The 17,006-nt window shown below is 44.6% G+C and overlaps 1 protein-coding gene and 1 long non-coding RNA gene across 5 annotated transcripts in view; one reads left to right on the top strand and one right to left on the bottom strand.

Moving 5' to 3' along the window:
- Positions 1-17,006, bottom strand: part of LOC142496411 (uncharacterized) — a 510,055-nt gene that overhangs the window by 460,854 nt on the left and 32,195 nt on the right. The gene's annotated exons all lie outside the window — the stretch shown is intronic.
- LOC142496780 (ultra-long-chain fatty acid omega-hydroxylase-like) overlaps positions 1-17,006 on the top strand; it is a 52,299-nt gene that overhangs the window by 23,421 nt on the left and 11,872 nt on the right. For 2 of the 4 annotated variants that reach the window (XM_075603706.1, XM_075603707.1), the window contains exons 3-6: positions 5,946-6,090; positions 8,579-8,632; positions 15,052-15,179; positions 16,046-16,167. In XM_075603706.1, coding sequence (XP_075459821.1) covers positions 5,946-6,090; positions 8,579-8,632; positions 15,052-15,179; positions 16,046-16,167 — 449 coding nt within the window. The remainder of the gene's footprint in view (positions 1-5,945; positions 6,091-8,578; positions 8,633-15,051; positions 15,180-16,045; positions 16,168-17,006) is intronic. The other 2 variants (XM_075603708.1, XM_075603709.1) reach the window with 1 other exon arrangement.

Here is a 17,006-nt window from a genome sequence, read left to right as displayed (position 1 = left end):
TAAGTCAACTGGTCTATATAACATATAGTGACCGCAGCTACTGGAACTATCAGGAGTTCAACAAGTCGTTTGTCGTATGTTGGACTAAGTGATTGGTAGATTGTGAACTCTTAGGGGAATGGACATGAGCATGCCAAAGAATATGTGTACAGCACCGCGTATGCTGTCATCTTTATATTGGATCAAAAGATGTTCCGGCTTCACAACACTCTCCTTTGGAGTTTCACCTGAGAAGTAGCTTGTGAGGTTTCAAACGTTGTGAGCAGTTACATTATTAGGAATTATCATGTGGATCCATTAAAAGGAGTCACAACAGACACACGCCTGCTATGCTGTAGAAGTTTTCGTGGCCGCAGACCCGATCATTGACGGATAAAGGAGTACAGGCATACCCCGCATTAACGTACGCAATGGGACCGGAGCATGTATGTAACACAGGCATACCCCGCATTAACGTACGCAATGGGACCGGAGCATGTATGTAACACAGGCATACCCTGCATTAACGTACGCAATGGGACCAGAGCATGTATGTAAAGCGAAAACGTACTTAAAGTGAAGCACTACCTTTTTCCCACTTATCGATGTATGTACTGTACTGCAATCGTCATATACAGGCATAACTAATGTAAATAACACATGTGTAACAGGCTCTATAGTCTCCCCGCTTGCGCACAGCTTCGGTACAGGTAGGGAGCCGGTATTGCTGTTCAGGACGTGCTGACAGGCGCATGCGCGAGCTGCCGTTTACCTATTGGGCGATATGTCCTTACTCGCGTGTGTACTTAAAGTGAGCGTCCTTAAACCGGGGTAAGTATGTATATAGTAATGATTAATGCTAAGATAAACAATCAAAAGATCAAAGTTACATTCATTTCTAACACAAGGCAGATTGCATTTTTGATTTGAATTCCAAGACGCGCGGTTTGAAAACTCTTGTGTTTTTATTTTATCTCCAAGTAGAACTTGTATGTGCCACGCCCCCCCCCAAAAAAAAATTGTGCCCCCAATTTGAACACCCCTGGTCTAGTGCAGTACAAATGTACAGTTCCATCCAACCAGCCCATAAATAACCTTTTGTAAAAAAATATTAACGATTGTGCGGAGCCCAATGGGAAAGGGTTAAGTAGGTTATTAGTCGTGGAGAAAGTGAAGTATATGCAAAGAAACTATTTGTTCCAGAAGTTTAGGGGTCAAAAGGATAAAGAAAGATAGGGCTAGGGGTGAAACAAGTGGTAGGGTCAGACCAGGAGTGGCCAGCGCCAGTCCTCAAGGGCCACCAACATGTCAGGTTTTCAGGATATCTCTGCTTCAGCACAGGTGGCTCAGCCAAAACCAGGGACAGCATGTAAATGACTGAGCCACCTGTGCTGAAGCAGGGATATCCTGAAAACCTGACCTGGTGGTGGCCCTTGAGGACTGGAGCTGGCCACACTTGGTTTAGTGTGTTATTCTTAGGAAGTAGTTAAACAATATCTTGCTTAAAACGAGCTGGGAGAGGACCAGAACAAAGAGATGCGTTAAAGATGGTAGTGAGGATTGGGACGATTGGTAGCAGTGAGAGGTTTCAGGAGATGGGGTTAATGGGGTCAAGGCTGCATTGTGGGGGAGGTTGAGGAGAAGCAGCAGAAATACTACTTATTGTGTGTGACCTTATTAATGTATTATAATGTAACAAGCTTTTTTGTTTGTTTCTATAGCCAGTGGTTGACAAATCACCCAAAAATCTACTCGCCGAACCAAAAAATCTACTCGCCACCTAGTCCTGCCCCCAATCCCGCCCTGCTTGGGCGGCCATGAGGAGGTCGCCACAGGGTAAAATCCAGTCGCCACGGGCCTGTAGGTGACTGGATTTGTCGAACACTCTATAGCAATCATTTACAAAGTCACATCCCCTTCCTCTTCTGAAACAGGCACTGGCATGCCCCTTTTTGAGCCCCGCCCTCTCTCTAGCAGTGCACCAATTGTATCTAGTGACTGCCTGGTCACATGATCTTCCCCACAGAACTTTGCATCTTTGGTCCTCATCTGCTGCACCGACGGCCATTTAGTGAACAGGGGAAAGACTAGACATCCCAGAGACAGACAATTGTATAGTGTATGATGAAGAAACATCTAAAACAAAATTAACTGCAGGGAGGAGCTGCACCTCTAAAGTATGTATAGATGTGTGATGTCAGTCACCTTGATTTAACTCCTTTAACAAGTCATCACCATCTATATCATTTAGGTCCTGGGAGGGTCTGCACCGTCAGAATAAATCAGTTAGCCGAATTTTCAAGCTCTGGCTCCTCTTACGCCCTACATCACCACCCTTGGGTGGGTCTCTGGTGCTTCCAGCAGGTCTCACCTTTGACCGCTTGCTGGGAAGCTCAGAGGAGGGGCTACAGGACGTTCTAAAAAGCGTCAGAGGATGCATCCACTCCTGCGATTGGTAGCTTGGTCCTCACTTCCGACTCTTGCAGCTCTTCCATCCTGACACCCCTTACTCCGAGCACCAGGCTCCGGGAGAACACAGGGATGTACTAATCTTTACTAGATGAGCAGGAACTGGGAGGCATGGACCTTTTCACCCACAATCTCTGCAACTACCTAGAGTTGCCAGGGGGCTTCTCCAAAAATACTGGACACAATGGTGAAAGGTGTAATGCGCGCGACACACACCTCTCGCCGCTCCATGCTGTTTCCTCCTCTCTTTGGCCCCAGGCTCCTGACACCTCCTCCTAATTGGCTGTATTACCCTTCAGCATCCAATCAGGATCGAGGAAGCTGCCCAGCCCCCTAGCAGCAGCCCTGCTCTCTCCCTGCTCGGGGAAATCACGTGATTAAAGCAGCATCCAAGCTGCCATTTTTTTTGTAATTTCCCCCCTCCCCCCCTTTAATCCCCAGAATGATAAATAATTAGTAAGTTGCCTATCGATCCGTTCTCCTGTGATCGATCGGCGAAGATTCGGCTCGGGGGTTTGCTAAATGCCTGTCGGTGCAGCAGAAGAGGACCAAAGATGCAAAGTTCTGTGGGGAAGATCATGTGACCAGGCAGTCACTAGATACAATTGGTGCACTGCTAGAGAGAGGGCAGGTCTCAAAAAGGGGTGTGCCAGAGCCTGTTTCAGAAGAGGAAGAGGATGTGACTTTGTAAATGGCTGCTATAGAAACAAAAAAGGGCTTGTTGCATTATACTGTAATATATTAAAAATGTAATTTCACAGGTTTTTTTTTGTTCTTTTTATTTAAATGTTAGAAGTATTTTCTCATTTTACAGAACTGATTTTTTTTTTTTTTTTAAACACGTACGATATTGATTGGTCTGCAGCTTTAAGTCTTGTAATCAATCTGGTGCTTCAGGGGTTAATTTTGCTGCAGTTTGATTTTAAAAATACGATATATTTGGTTTATGGCAGGTGAAGACCATTGCTGTGTCTGTCCAGAGCTTCAGAGGGTGTTTAATTGGTGGGTTATCACTTATGGCCCAGTAAAAGTACAAGATGTTCTGAACGAGGCTGATTATCTCAGGATAAGGGCAGTTGTTTTGCCAGAGATGGGATTAAAATATATCTCTCTTGACATCTTTATAAACAGTGCCCTTTTAGAGTTGCTTTCAAAGGCATTCTCTGGAGGGTTCTGCAAGGTTCAGGGGGTGTGGCTAAGAAAATATTCCACCAAAGAGTTAATTTATTAGAAAAAAAATAGAATATCCGGTGATGACCTCTACTCTAGAGTATAATATTCAGATGTCTGTAATCGCTGCAAGGAGACACATGCAATAAGAGCACACACTGGGTAAGAGGTGCCAAGGACAGACGTCCATTTGTCACTCACATTGAGGAGCAGGATGGTCAAAATGTGTCTTATTACATCCGTCATAATTGCCTGAATCTATTGATATGACTCACGTGGTTTAGGTATTAGAGAAAGGAAGATATGAGTTTGTTAATGTATTGAGACAGGAACTTAAGTTTCTTTTATAGGATGTTTTTTTTCATGTCGTAATACCGTCATCCTAGCAGCTGATTAACGACAGGGCTGGGCTTATGTGGTTTTCAGTGGGAGAAGAATGGTATATATGTCTTGCCCTGGAGGTACGAAGTCAGAATTCAACGGAGGTGTGTTTTTGGGGATCAAATGTGAATTTTCATATTTCTACATCAGTGACCTCTCTGGGGGGAAAACCTATGACACATGATAACATACTGTACAGGGATTTCTGTTTTGTTTTATCCTGTTGCTTTAAGAAGCGTTTCTGAATTTATTGTAACTGTATGTTCTTGTAATCCTTTTTTTTTCTTCTGTAAAAAGCAGTGTATTTTTATATATACAGTATTAAGCAATTCTTTAATGATTAATGCATTGGGGCTCTAAATGAACTTTTGCACGCTTTGTAGAGAGTATTTACATTTTCGGACACATTTTGCTACAACAGATTTTGTGTGTTAAGTGTATAGTTTTTTCTATAATAAACAGGGACCTGAGACCCCAGGAGAGATATATTAATTATACATATTTTGCATAATTCTTGGGTGGTGGCGACGTATAAATATGATTTGCAATTGCGTAAGGGGTTAATATTAGCTAATGGAAAGTACCTTGCGCAGGAGAAAGGCGAGTTGGCTAGAGTAGCCGTGTGTATTAACCCATGTTGCATATCTAAGTCACGTGCTCACTTGTGTGCTGCTCCTGACAGGTGGTGGGACGGAGTGAGGGCAGACATTGTTCATTTGAGGGACCAAAGCGAATGTGAAAAGTGGGCTGCTACAGAGCTGCGTATTAATCCTTGCCCTGTATGCAGGTCACGTGCTCACAGGTGTGCCGTGCGTGACAAGTAAAGATATTAAGTAATATGGATGGGCGGGTTGTAACGCAGTTAAACACTACAGTACTTTAATTATAGTACAGGCATAAAATACACAGTGCCATGTTTTGGAGTGGCACTGCACTTTGGTCTAACAAAACTTTTTTTTACAATCGTCTAAAGATTGCTCCCTCACTACTGCTGGATGTTTGGTTCTCTACATTTCTCACTGTCCCTTTCATCCATTTTTTGCCCCGTCTGTGTATTTATCATTCCTCTGTTCCTCTGACTTTCTTATTTTCTTAAGATTGTTATCTTGGTTTTTTTGCATCTTTGTTCAATTCAGAGAAACTTTGGGGAACTCTCTATCGCTTGACCTGACAAAAATTCTCCAACGTTTGACCGAAAATATAAAATGGAAAAAAATAAATAACAATGGTTTGTACAAATAAAAAAGGTACTGTATCGCCTAATACTGAAGTACTCGTTTGTTTTGTACTATTGCAACTGGACTAGCACGGCTACCTCCGTTTAATTCTATTGAGTAATGAGTGAATTGTTTTGTACAATAAGTCACTTTAAACCGTAGTCTATCAAAGACAAATATGAAACTGTAAGCTCTTTCGGGAACAGATTAACAGTTTCTATTTCGCTGTATAGGGTACAGAGCGGAGTGCAGATATCACATGTGACATTGCTCCCCCAGAAAACATAACATCCCGTAGCCAGTGCAGAATATCCCTGCATAATGCACAAGTCAGGATAAGGAAGCCTGCTGCGGCACTATACTGGTGTCTTGGTGTAATGGTTTGATTGTAAGCTCTTATGTATGGAATCAACCATTATTTCCATAGTGGTACTTACATTGGCGAACTACAGGTACATAACATTTAGATTGTAAGCTCCTCAGAGCAGGTAGTTTCAGCATTCGGGACTAGATACGTTTCGATTTCAAACTCTTCCGGGCAAGGGAATAACTATACCCAGAGAGTTTTACCATGTGCATTGCTGAAGAGAGTCGGGTCATCTCCATTGGATGGCTCAAAATATGGTGAGGTTGAGCCCTTGCTTCATGGCACCATGGTACAGTACAGTACAGACTTGTGTGGTAATAGCTGTCCACATATCTGCTTCTTCTCCCTTCCCCTCACTCTAGATCAGCAACAACGAAGAAGGATTACTGGTGGTGGACGGATTGGTGAAGAGCAACGTCTATGCCTGCTCCTGGTGGTTTAGTCTTTGTTATCCCATCGTGAGGCTTTTCCACCCCACTAGCATTAAGCCGGTGCTTCAGGTGGCAGGTAGCCGATTTTACACCTGGTCCCCCTAAATTGCTGCTGCTGCTTGCACCCTTGAGCATTTATGTGCTTGTCTGTGTTGAAAAGTGTGGAACTCATCAGACTTGAGCTGAGGTCAACCTCACTTTAATAGGGACACTCAGACAGATTAATAATGGTCACTTTACCATTGAAGATCATAAAGGCATCAAGCCTCCACACTGCTAGAACTTCCTTCTGTCCGTGCAACTTGTACTGTCCTGAATAACACAGACCACTTGGTGACTTGGTCCACTTTCTAAACCCATTTACTAGCTGGTTCCATTGTATTCCGGATAACCTAGCCAACTCTGTCCACATAACACACAGATAATGAGTAATTAAATTACAAAGCCATTACTTAAATAACCTATTCCCAAGCTGTCTTCTCAGCCCATGGTGGTTTTATGTATTTCTCTGTTATTCACACCAGATCGACACTATTCCCCCAATAATTCTCCTCATAGATGTCTTGTCCCATACGTAATCTTGCCCACTCCATGCTCTCTTTCCATATCCCAGAAACCAACATGTTCTCTACATAACTCGGTTAATGTAAGCTCATGCTGGTTGCCACATGACGTCTTTTTAAACCTCCTTCCATCTTTAATTTCATGCGTTTTAAAGCAACAGGGCAAGAATGTTATCATCCTGAAGTAACCTATCTCCCCCAGCCTCAATCATTTTGGGATTAACTCTCTGCAACCTGTTACTTTCATAGAGGCCTTTGTGGGCTCACCATCTACTGTACACAAAAAACAGGTCCAGATATTGGCTAGATCCATGGGTGGGCAAATCCAGTCCTCAAGGGCCACCAGCAGGTCCGTTTTTCAGGATGTCCCTGCTTTAGCACAGGTGGCTCAGTTAACAACTTAGCCAATGATTGAGCCACTGGCGGTAAAGCAGGTATATCCTGAAAACCTGAGCTTGAGGACTGGTGTTTGCCACCCTGGTCTAAACCATAAGTGATGCTAAGCCATACGGCACCTTGCAGCCTATTGACTTACATGGGCCAGCATTGCTTAAAATCCTCTATTTCTAAAATATGCTAACACAACAGCCCTCAGGCAAATACATGGCACATTTTCTCATCTGAGTAGGACAATATTTTGGCAACCCGGACTGTGCCATTCCACAATATACATACAAGCAGCGATAACATAACTCTTGTTATAGTCAATACACCGGTAAGATTTCTTGACTTCTCATTCAGTATACTGCCGTTTTCTGTCACTGGTATGAGAACTGCCTGGGAGGACAGACAAGATATGCTACAGGTTGTCACTGTCAACCTTTGGATGGACGTGCTGTGTCAATACTCCACCTTTTTAACATGTGTGGTACCTCCGCGTTGTAAGAAATTACCCCAGAAACAAAAGATGATGGTAATATAAACGCGATGCCGTTTCCGCTGTGTACTGTGGCTTGTTTGCGTCCTTTGTGTTGTTGCTGGAGATGCACCATTTGTCTGTGCAAAACTGTCTCTCTTTGTTGAATATATTTATACAAAGTATGTTTCCGCCCGTTCTCTGAGGTTGTGAGAGTGCTGTAAGTCCTGGTCTTTCATAATGTTTTGCGACTTTATCCTAAATACATAGACAGGGCCCAGACAGATTTCCTGGGGCCCAGGACTAGAATAACGTCCAGCTCCTCCTCTCCGCCCCCCCCCCCACCATCATCCCCCCGGTGGTTTTACTTTTCCTCATTCCCTCCCCCCCCCTCTCACTCGCCCCCACTTTCCGACAATTACCATACTCTCACTCAATCCCCCCCACAAAATACATACCAAAAAAACCCACACCCCCCCCAACACATTTTAAAAAGACCTCACTCCCGCCAATATATTTGGTCTGCGGGGGGCCCGGCCGTCCGACACTGCAAGTTGGGCCCGACCTGCAGGCCCCTCTGTCCCACACCGGGCCTCCCTCCGTGCCGTCACGTGCCGGAAGCTGGGCCGAGCATACTTCCAGGGCGCTGACGTCAGATAGGCCCGTCGGTGTGGGACATAGTGATAGAGGCCTGCATCTGAGAGAGAGACGGGGCCTGGCCGTGAGAGGATGGGAAGCCTACTCCAACTCGGGCACATGCAATCATACCCCTTACTTCTGCAGAAAAACTAGGAACACGTACCTCTCACACCCTACCTAATATCACAGATATTAGGAACACATACCTCTCATCCTCTCGTAATACAGACATCAGGGACACATACCTCCTACTAATAAAGAAACATCAGGGACACATACCTCCTACTAATACAGAGACATTATGGATACATATAGTACTTCTCCTCTCTTTCTTGAGATAACCAGGACATCCCTCTTACCGCCTTCACTCTCCTGCATATAAGAAGCACGCCTCTCCTCCCACATACTGTGTGTCTTATTAATTGATATCTACCACCTGATCACCGTATACTGTATGGAGAGATGTAATGATAATACAGTACAATGTAACTTTTCTTCCTTTCCAGCTGCTATTGCTCCTAAAGATGAATTGTTCTACGGTTTCCTGAGACCCTGGTTAGGTGAGTTTCCTTTCATTTATTTTTTTATATCAGGTTTTCCAACATTGGGACAGAAATCTACTTGCCGCTGCTAAATCCCTATATTTCCCTTCCAGAAAACGGCCGCAGCTGTTCATCTTAAAGTACAAAAATGGAGGACATATGTATATATATATATACATATATATTACACTTAGTTAAGTTATGGTGGGTAAAAAAAGTGACAAAAACCCTCCGCAGTAAGGCATATAGCAAATGGAAATATTACGGCGTGCTCATTCGCATGTCTTGGCCTCGCTCAGACAGGACGCGATGCGATGTGCGTGTGCCGCTCTTTCGCTGTGTGCTGTGGGAGTTTTCAAACAGAAAACGACCCCCCGGCGGGGAAGTGCAGCGTCGTCGCGGATGCAACTCGAGCTTTCAACTGAAGTTGACATTTCAGGCGGCAGCCGCGTCACGTGTGCTTCTCCAGCCAATCACAAACACACACACTTTTTTTTTTTTTTTAAAGTTTCGCCCCCAATTGCGTCACTCTGTCTGCTGAGGATGTTCACACATTGCCCAGCAGACAGAGGCTCTTGAACGCGTCAACGCGCCTCCGTGTAGCAGCCTGTTTGATCGAGGCCTTAGACTGGTTGTGCTCAAAGCTGTGAAATGCCTCAAGCAAAAGCTTACAGGGGACCATGTTATATGGTTTTGAAGCGAAAGGTGACACCGTGTGCTCATTTGCATGTAATTTCCCAGACTCTCTTGCAGTGGAAGCACTGTACGCTGGGAGATAATGGTGAAAGGCGGGGTTGCAGACCTGTCTAAGGCTAAGGCCCCGCTCCCAGAGTCAGCGCACCCGCACTGCTGACAGGCGGTGCGCTGAGATACACAGACCGCGATATGCGGTCTGTAGGGAGCGGGAGCCGGAGCGGGAGGTGGGCGGGTGGTGGGCGGTTTGACAGGGAGGGGGGGCGTGGCTTGAGCGGAGGGACCCGCTACTCTCCCCCCCCCTCCCTCCACGGACTCGGGCTGGAGCTTCGGTAAGTATTAAACACACACACACGCAGGCACTCATACATACATACACACACACACACACACACACGCAGCCACTCACGCACTCATACACACACGCGCGCACACACAGGCAGGCACTCACGCACTCATACACACACACACACAGACAGAGGCAGGCACTCACGCACTCGGGCACACACATACACACACAGACAGGCACGCACACACACAGACACACACACAGAGAAAGGCACTCACCTGCTTTCACTCCACACTCCTCCCCGCTCCCCGAAGCCTCTCCTCCTCCCGAAGCCTCCCCTCCCCATTGGCTCACAGCCACACACGTCACGCGTCAAAGCTAGAAAACACCATTCTGTGGTGTCTCCTAGCGGCTGACGCGCCACAGCGTGTAGTCAGCTGTGCCGCCAGTGGGGACCGGGACCGGCTCGCGAGGATTCCCCTGCTGGTGGGGAACTCGCGACATTGCCGCCCGCGCCAACGAGCGCAGCGGGACCGAGGCCTAAGACATGCGAATGTGCATACAGTAATATTTCCATTTGTTATATATATGGGAATATGTGTGTGTATGTATTTGTGTATGTGTGTATGTGTATATATATATATATATATATATATATATATATATATATATATATCTCTGAAGCAAATAGTATGTTAAATATATTTCACAGCACTGGTTTAAAGAGTAGTGTCAGTGTCTGATTGAAAAAATATTCTACTTTCATTTAACATTGAGGAACAGCTATTCTGACCACATAAAGATGAATACTTCGCAGAAAGGGGAAGGGGGGACTTCTCTAACCAGAAAAAAAGAACCATACGTTTCTCAGTGCAAAACTAGTGGTAGTCTGTGGTACTGTAATGTGTTAAGGAGTAGTGGTACCCTGAACCCCCAAGTTACCCCATCACACTTTGGCCGCTGGCTAAGAGTGTGTTCTTCACTTTACAATATTAATAAAAGGTTGAAAAGCACTTTTGTTAAATTACAACACGCAGGATTTCACCATAGTGATACGGTAGTGTAGGTTGGGAAAAAGACATGTGCTTTTGAGTTCAAATGGACTTTGCTAAATTCTCACTGGATGAGAGGCCAAGAAGGGTGGGGGGGCGTGTTGGTCCTTTCTTCCATGTAGTAACACAGGAGGGAGAGGGAGTAGCGGGTATGATGCCTTTTATTGGACCAACAAGTAGTTGATATGTTACAAGCTTTGGAGCCTCCCAGGGTCAGGGTAACCCAATGAAGGACCCCGAGAGGTTCAAAAGTTTGTAACATCAACTACTTGTTGGTCCAATAAAAGGCATCATACCCGCTACTCCCTCCTTTGTTACTCACTGGATGAGATATTCATACAGTTAGTTTATTTATGTTGATCCAGAGGAAGGCCAGTTCTCTTACTATACAGAACCCTTTGCTGCTGGTGAAGTCTCCTTTCTTATGTTATTGGAAGACCATAGTACATTTACATAGAAAACAGAATTAAGTGTAAGTGCAGGTACTGCAGATGTCAAAACCCGCTGATTAAATGTTTATCATTCCCTATGTTACATCTCCCCCTGGTGGTTGGTACAGGCCACAGCAGGGGGAAAAACACAGTTTCGTGGCTCCCTGTTTTCACCAATACATTTATATTTCTTGAAGTCGCAGACCCTTCTTGAACGTGGGGGGTAACGCAGAGTTACCGATGCATCAACTTTTGTTTAGTTGGATGGAAACTGATGCATTAAGTGTGCTACTGAATAGGAGCCATAGGGGCATATTCTGAAACCTCCGTTAGCGCCGATCTGCCCGGAAAGCCCCATTAACGTCAATGGCACTTTCCTGTGCAGATCGCATGGATCGGTGCTGACAGAGGTCACACAATATGCCCCATAGTATCCCAGTGTCGTTAGCGACAGTATTAAGTTAGACTATTACTAGCTCAATGAAACCCAAATCCAAATCACACAGGACTATGTGCCGCGGCTATTCCTTTGCCACGACTGCTTATATAGCGAGAGCTGCAGATGCTTTATTCACAGATGTAGCAAGAGTCATGGTCCCCTCTGATGCGTTGGGGTGGGATACGCTCAGATAATTCTGCATTGTACCAGGATGTGTTGCGTTATCGGGATGAACAATGTCATGTGCAAATGTGTACCTGTAAATATTTGACATACGCTACTGAGAAATAGAATGGGGTCCTCTAGACATTTGAGCGCAGGTCGCTGACAGCAGGGTAAATATACACAGCATCCTGGAACTTACAGATCCCTTGTCTGCAGTTTTAGTAGACGGCAGTATAGAGTTCACCTGTAGGTAGGAGTGCAGTGAAACAACAATGGGAAAGGGGGAAAGGAGTGGAAACCCTCGCATCAGCCTCTAATCAAGAAAGAATTAACAACGGTGCAATAAGGGGAAGGAGCAGAATTATAACAATTAAACAAAAGACACCCTATGGGCAGCACTCGTTGTGAGCAAATATGAATTGGTGATAAATTTAAAATTAAAATGCTTTAATCGTATAATTTAAAATAGATGTCAAAATTGTTGAAAAAATGGTCAACTGACTGTGGTGACAAAATACAAAGAAAACAGACAAAAATATATAAAATACTATAACTGAGATCTAGGGGGGGAGGTGGAGAGCCCACCTAGCTGCTAACTAGCAGAAATCAACAATCAAGGACTGTAATAGTCAACCCCCTAGTTCAGCAATAACAAGGTTAAAAGGCCTGTAAAGTGGATACAGGTGACGGAGAACTACCCATGCAAAGGTATATACCTATGTGCTATGCACAATAGATTGAGAGCTCACTAATTGCTATTTGATAGTCCACAATGAAGATGGTGAGGAATACCATAAATTAAGGGCTTAAAGCAATCCTAATTATAGGATGGTTAATATGGTAGGCAATGTGTTATATTATAGTGTGCACAAGAGCTCACAAAGTGTGGTACTTAGCTCTGGGGCACGGTTCTAGTCCGTATCCAGTTATAGCCCCCTAACATAAATGTGCCACTTAAACATGCTTAATAATACCTCACAATATACACATAGGTCAGTCAGTGACTATCAATAGCTATATGTACAAGAGCTTACAAAAAATGTATTTTACAGCTCTGGGGCACGGATCTAGTCCGTATCCAGTTATGGCCCCCTAATTCAAATGTGTCACAGTAACAGATAGGTAAACAGACTGTGATAACGTAGTGAGCAAACACATAAATGAGCCGAGGGGAGAGGAAATGCACGCAATGAAAAAAGTAGTCAGCAGCAATTGCATTTACACGTGCTGGGTGAGGTAATTGGATATATACCGCATCCCTGTGTTAAGCCCTCGTCAGGGTTAATATCGCGGAGTAACGCTGACATAAGCAATTGTACCTGTGGTTCCTGTTCAAAGTCCTGCTGCCATAAGATACCACATAAAGTACCTGGTGTCTATGATGTATGGACCCAGACTCCCTTAACACGCGTCTCGGCTCTGTACAGAGCCTCTCACCCTCTGCTCGGCATGGGGACGTCAATGCGTGATGACGTCAGTCCTGTAGCCGCCTCCCACCTGACGTATGTTTCGCTGGGGCGCTTTATCACCACCTTTGATAAAGCGCCCCAGCGAAACGTACGTCAGGTGGGAGGCGGCTACAGGACTGACGTCATCACGCATTGACGTCCCCATGCCGAGCAGAGGGTGAGAGGCTCTGTACAGAGCCGAGACGCGTGTTAAGGGAGTCTGGGTCCATACATCATAGACACCAGGTACTTTATGTGGTATCTTATGGCAGCAGGACTTTGAACAGGAACCACAGGTACAATTGCTTATGTCAGCGTTACTCCGCGATATTAACCCTGACGAGGGCTTAACACAGGGATGCGGTATATATCCAATTACCTCACCCAGCACGTGTAAATGCAATTGCTGCTGACTACTTTTTTCATTGCGTGCATTTCCTCTCCCCTCGGCTCATTTATGTGTTTGCTCACTACGTTATCACAGTCTGTTTACCTATCTGTTACTGTGACACATTTGAATTAGGGGGCCATAACTGGATACGGACTAGATCCGTGCCCCAGAGCTGTAAAATACATTTTTTGTAAGCTCTTGTACATATAGCTATTGATAGTCACTGACTGACCTATGTGTATATTGTGAGGTATTATTAAGCATGTTTAAGTGGCACATTTATGTTAGGGGGCTATAACTGGATACGGACTAGAACCGTGCCCCAGAGCTAAGTACCACACTTTGTGAGCTCTTGTGCACACTATAATATAACACATTGCCTACCATATTAACCATCCTATAATTAGGATTGCTTTAAGCCCTTAATTTATGGTATTCCTCACCATCTTCATTGTGGACTATCAAATAGCAATTAGTGAGCTCTCAATCTATTGTGCATAGCACATAGGTATATACCTTTGCATGGGTAGTTCTCCGTCACCTGTATCCACTTTACAGGCCTTTTAACCTTGTTATTGCTGAACTAGGGGGTTGACTATTACAGTCCTTGATTGTTGATTTCTGCTAGTTAGCAGCTAGGTGGGCTCTCCACCTCCCCCCCTAGATCTCAGTTATAGTATTTTATATATTTTTGTCTGTTTTCTTTGTATTTTGTCACCACAGTCAGTTGACCATTTTTTCAACAATTTTGACATCTATTTTAAATTATACGATTAAAGCATTTTAATTTTAAATTTATCACCAATTCATATTTGCTCACAACGAGTGCTGCCCATAGGGTGTCTTTTGTTTAATTGTTATAATAGGAGTGCAGTGAAGCAAGGACTTGGTTCCACTACAGAGAGAGACAGGACACAGGACTTGGTTCTACTACAGAGAGAGACAGGACACAGGACTTGGTTCCACTACAGAGAGAGACAGGACACAGGACTTGGTTCCACTACAGAGAGAGACAGGACACAGGACTTGGTTCTACTACAGAGAGAGACGGAGCATTCCCCCATCTGCCCATGGTACTTTCTTTTTACATCACTGGACTTCTAACAGCTGTATCAGACACTCTCAGGATAACAGAGAGTTAATACATTTGGGCTGCAGGTAGGCGATTTGCTCCACTTCACCAAGGAGCACAGGTTGCTGTTGGGACACTCTACCGCAGGCTTTTGGGCCTGTTGAAGGAAAATCAAAAATTGGCAAGGAAAACAATAATACAGTTAGATATCTGCTTTAAAGGGCATTACGGGGAGTTGGAACTGCAACTGTAATCCCTGTCACAGCGGACTAAGTGTTCCCATGAATGTTAAAGATATGCCCATGCCTTTTACATCCTTTGCAAATTCATTGTTAGTCCAGTCTCTGTCCTTTAGGATAGATGGGCTGGGAAACTGCATTAAGAATGAAACATAATATATGTGTATCTTTCACAATGCTAAATAGCCTTCTTCAAATGGTTCAACTTTGTCTTGTAGGGGATGGTCTCCTGCTCAGCCAGGGAGAGAAATGGGGGCAACACCGGCGCCTCTTGACGCCTGCCTTTCACTTTGACATCCTAAAGCACTACGTGAAGATCTTTAACCAGAGCACAGACATCATGCATGTGAGTTCCCAGTGTAGGACAGCACAGTGCAGACACAGCGTCCACACTGCCAACCTTGCCAAATGTACGGACCATAGCCATTAAAGGCCAGTCTCATTTATTCTATCCATGAGTTGGGCTGGGCAGTGAAACCAGCAGAGTTCCCTGTAAATCTGTGTCCCCTGATTGGAAGTGACTTCTGGACACTGCACCGTACCCTGTTCTGAGTACCAACCCTGTGCTCTTTCAATGGGCAGTCACTCCTAGAGCCAACGTGTTCTAATGGTAGTGGCATGTTTCAGAGGTTACATCTCAGTGATTGGTTGATTTATTTTTATTTATTTTTTTCTCTCCTACCCAAATCTGACACCTATAACTAACATTAAATCGTGTTTTAAAGTTAGTTGGTAAACATGGTGAGCTGAGACTTGAGAAGGGTTTGTTTTCCTCTGGCTACTTTTGTGTCACTGTGTGTTCAACAAGAGTTTGCGCAGCCAGAGCCCCTCTTCCTTCCCCCACACGCTCTATATCTGTGTTGGCTTTCTAATAAGGACAGGGTGGGCTACGGGTAGACTTGATTGACAAAAGCCTCCCCTTGCTTTTTTGGCCCCTTGGGCAGTGAAGCCTAAGAAAACGTAGTGGCTGAGATTGCCTTAATATAAGGTTACTAGATGGATATCGAAGGGAGGAGGACACAGAGTTGCCTTGTAATTGTAGAGAAGGTGAAGATTGGGACTATTCCCCTTTCACAAGCCAATAAAATCCCTGTTTTTCAGACAATATTAAACCCTTTCTGCTTGAGGGGAGCTGGAGTGTGTTGGTGCCAGTAATAGGGAGGTTAGTCTTGTGTAGACCTCCATTCAATTCTGGCTGCTCTGCTTCCACAGGCTAAGTGGAGGAGGTTGGCCTCAAAGGACCCTGTGTCTCTGGATATGTTTGAACACATCAGCCTGATGACCCTGCATACACTTCTGAAATGCACCTTCAGCTATGACAGCGACTGCCAAGAGTAAGACGTTCTCCAATGCAGACATTCATCAACTCCTGGATCATCAAATTCAGCTACATAATGTAGCAGCTTTCCTTGCCCCCTCTGGTGTCTTAAATTGGGATGTGTTGTAATATTCTGCACCAACACAAGCTGTTTAATGCAGCAGGCAACAGATAGAGAGGTCAATGTAAACAATGGATGGGAAGCGAAATGTGATCCCAGTGTGCTTACCCATGTCATTACCCAGAATCCTTGTTGGCAGTTCCCCCTCCAGGATTATATTTGTGGGGGGTTGTTGTTGTTTTTTTTAAAGGTGTCTTCACAATACTGTAATGTTTCTTTTTACGCTCTACAGTTTTTTCCCCCCTGCTCACTGATATTTTTAAACTGTGTATTTTATTCCTATAAAATGAGCCCAAACCCTATATTAATGGGGCTCCTAGGCCTCTCTCACATAGTGACATAGACCTAAAAGAACCTGATTTAAGAAGATTAAGATAGGACATTTTTTTTTTCCTGAAAAAAATCCCTTGTAGTCAGCATGGAAAACAGCTCTGTGCTACCGGCGGAGAAAGTGAGAATAAACTGCAGAAGTTGCCATGCGAACACTGTCCTGGAAGCTCTCTGTATGTTTATTTTCCATGTTCTGAGGCAGCCATTACTCCTCAGTGTAATGTTGCAACAAATGTAACTTTCCCTGTTGGCTTCTCAGACAGTTGCCTTGGCAACCACCCTTTTTCTCAGTTAGTTGAGCTGTTCCTTGCTCCCCCTGCCAGTTGGCATAATCCGTGCTTTATTTCCTTTTAGCCCAGGTTAGCATGTTTCCTATTTAGTTCCACAAGCCATTGCGGATAGTC

This window comes from Ascaphus truei, chromosome 6 (genome assembly GCF_040206685.1).
Source record: "Ascaphus truei isolate aAscTru1 chromosome 6, aAscTru1.hap1, whole genome shotgun sequence".
NCBI classification, from domain to species: domain Eukaryota; kingdom Metazoa; phylum Chordata; class Amphibia; order Anura; family Ascaphidae; genus Ascaphus; species Ascaphus truei.
This window is presented reverse-complemented; position numbering and strand designations above follow the sequence as displayed.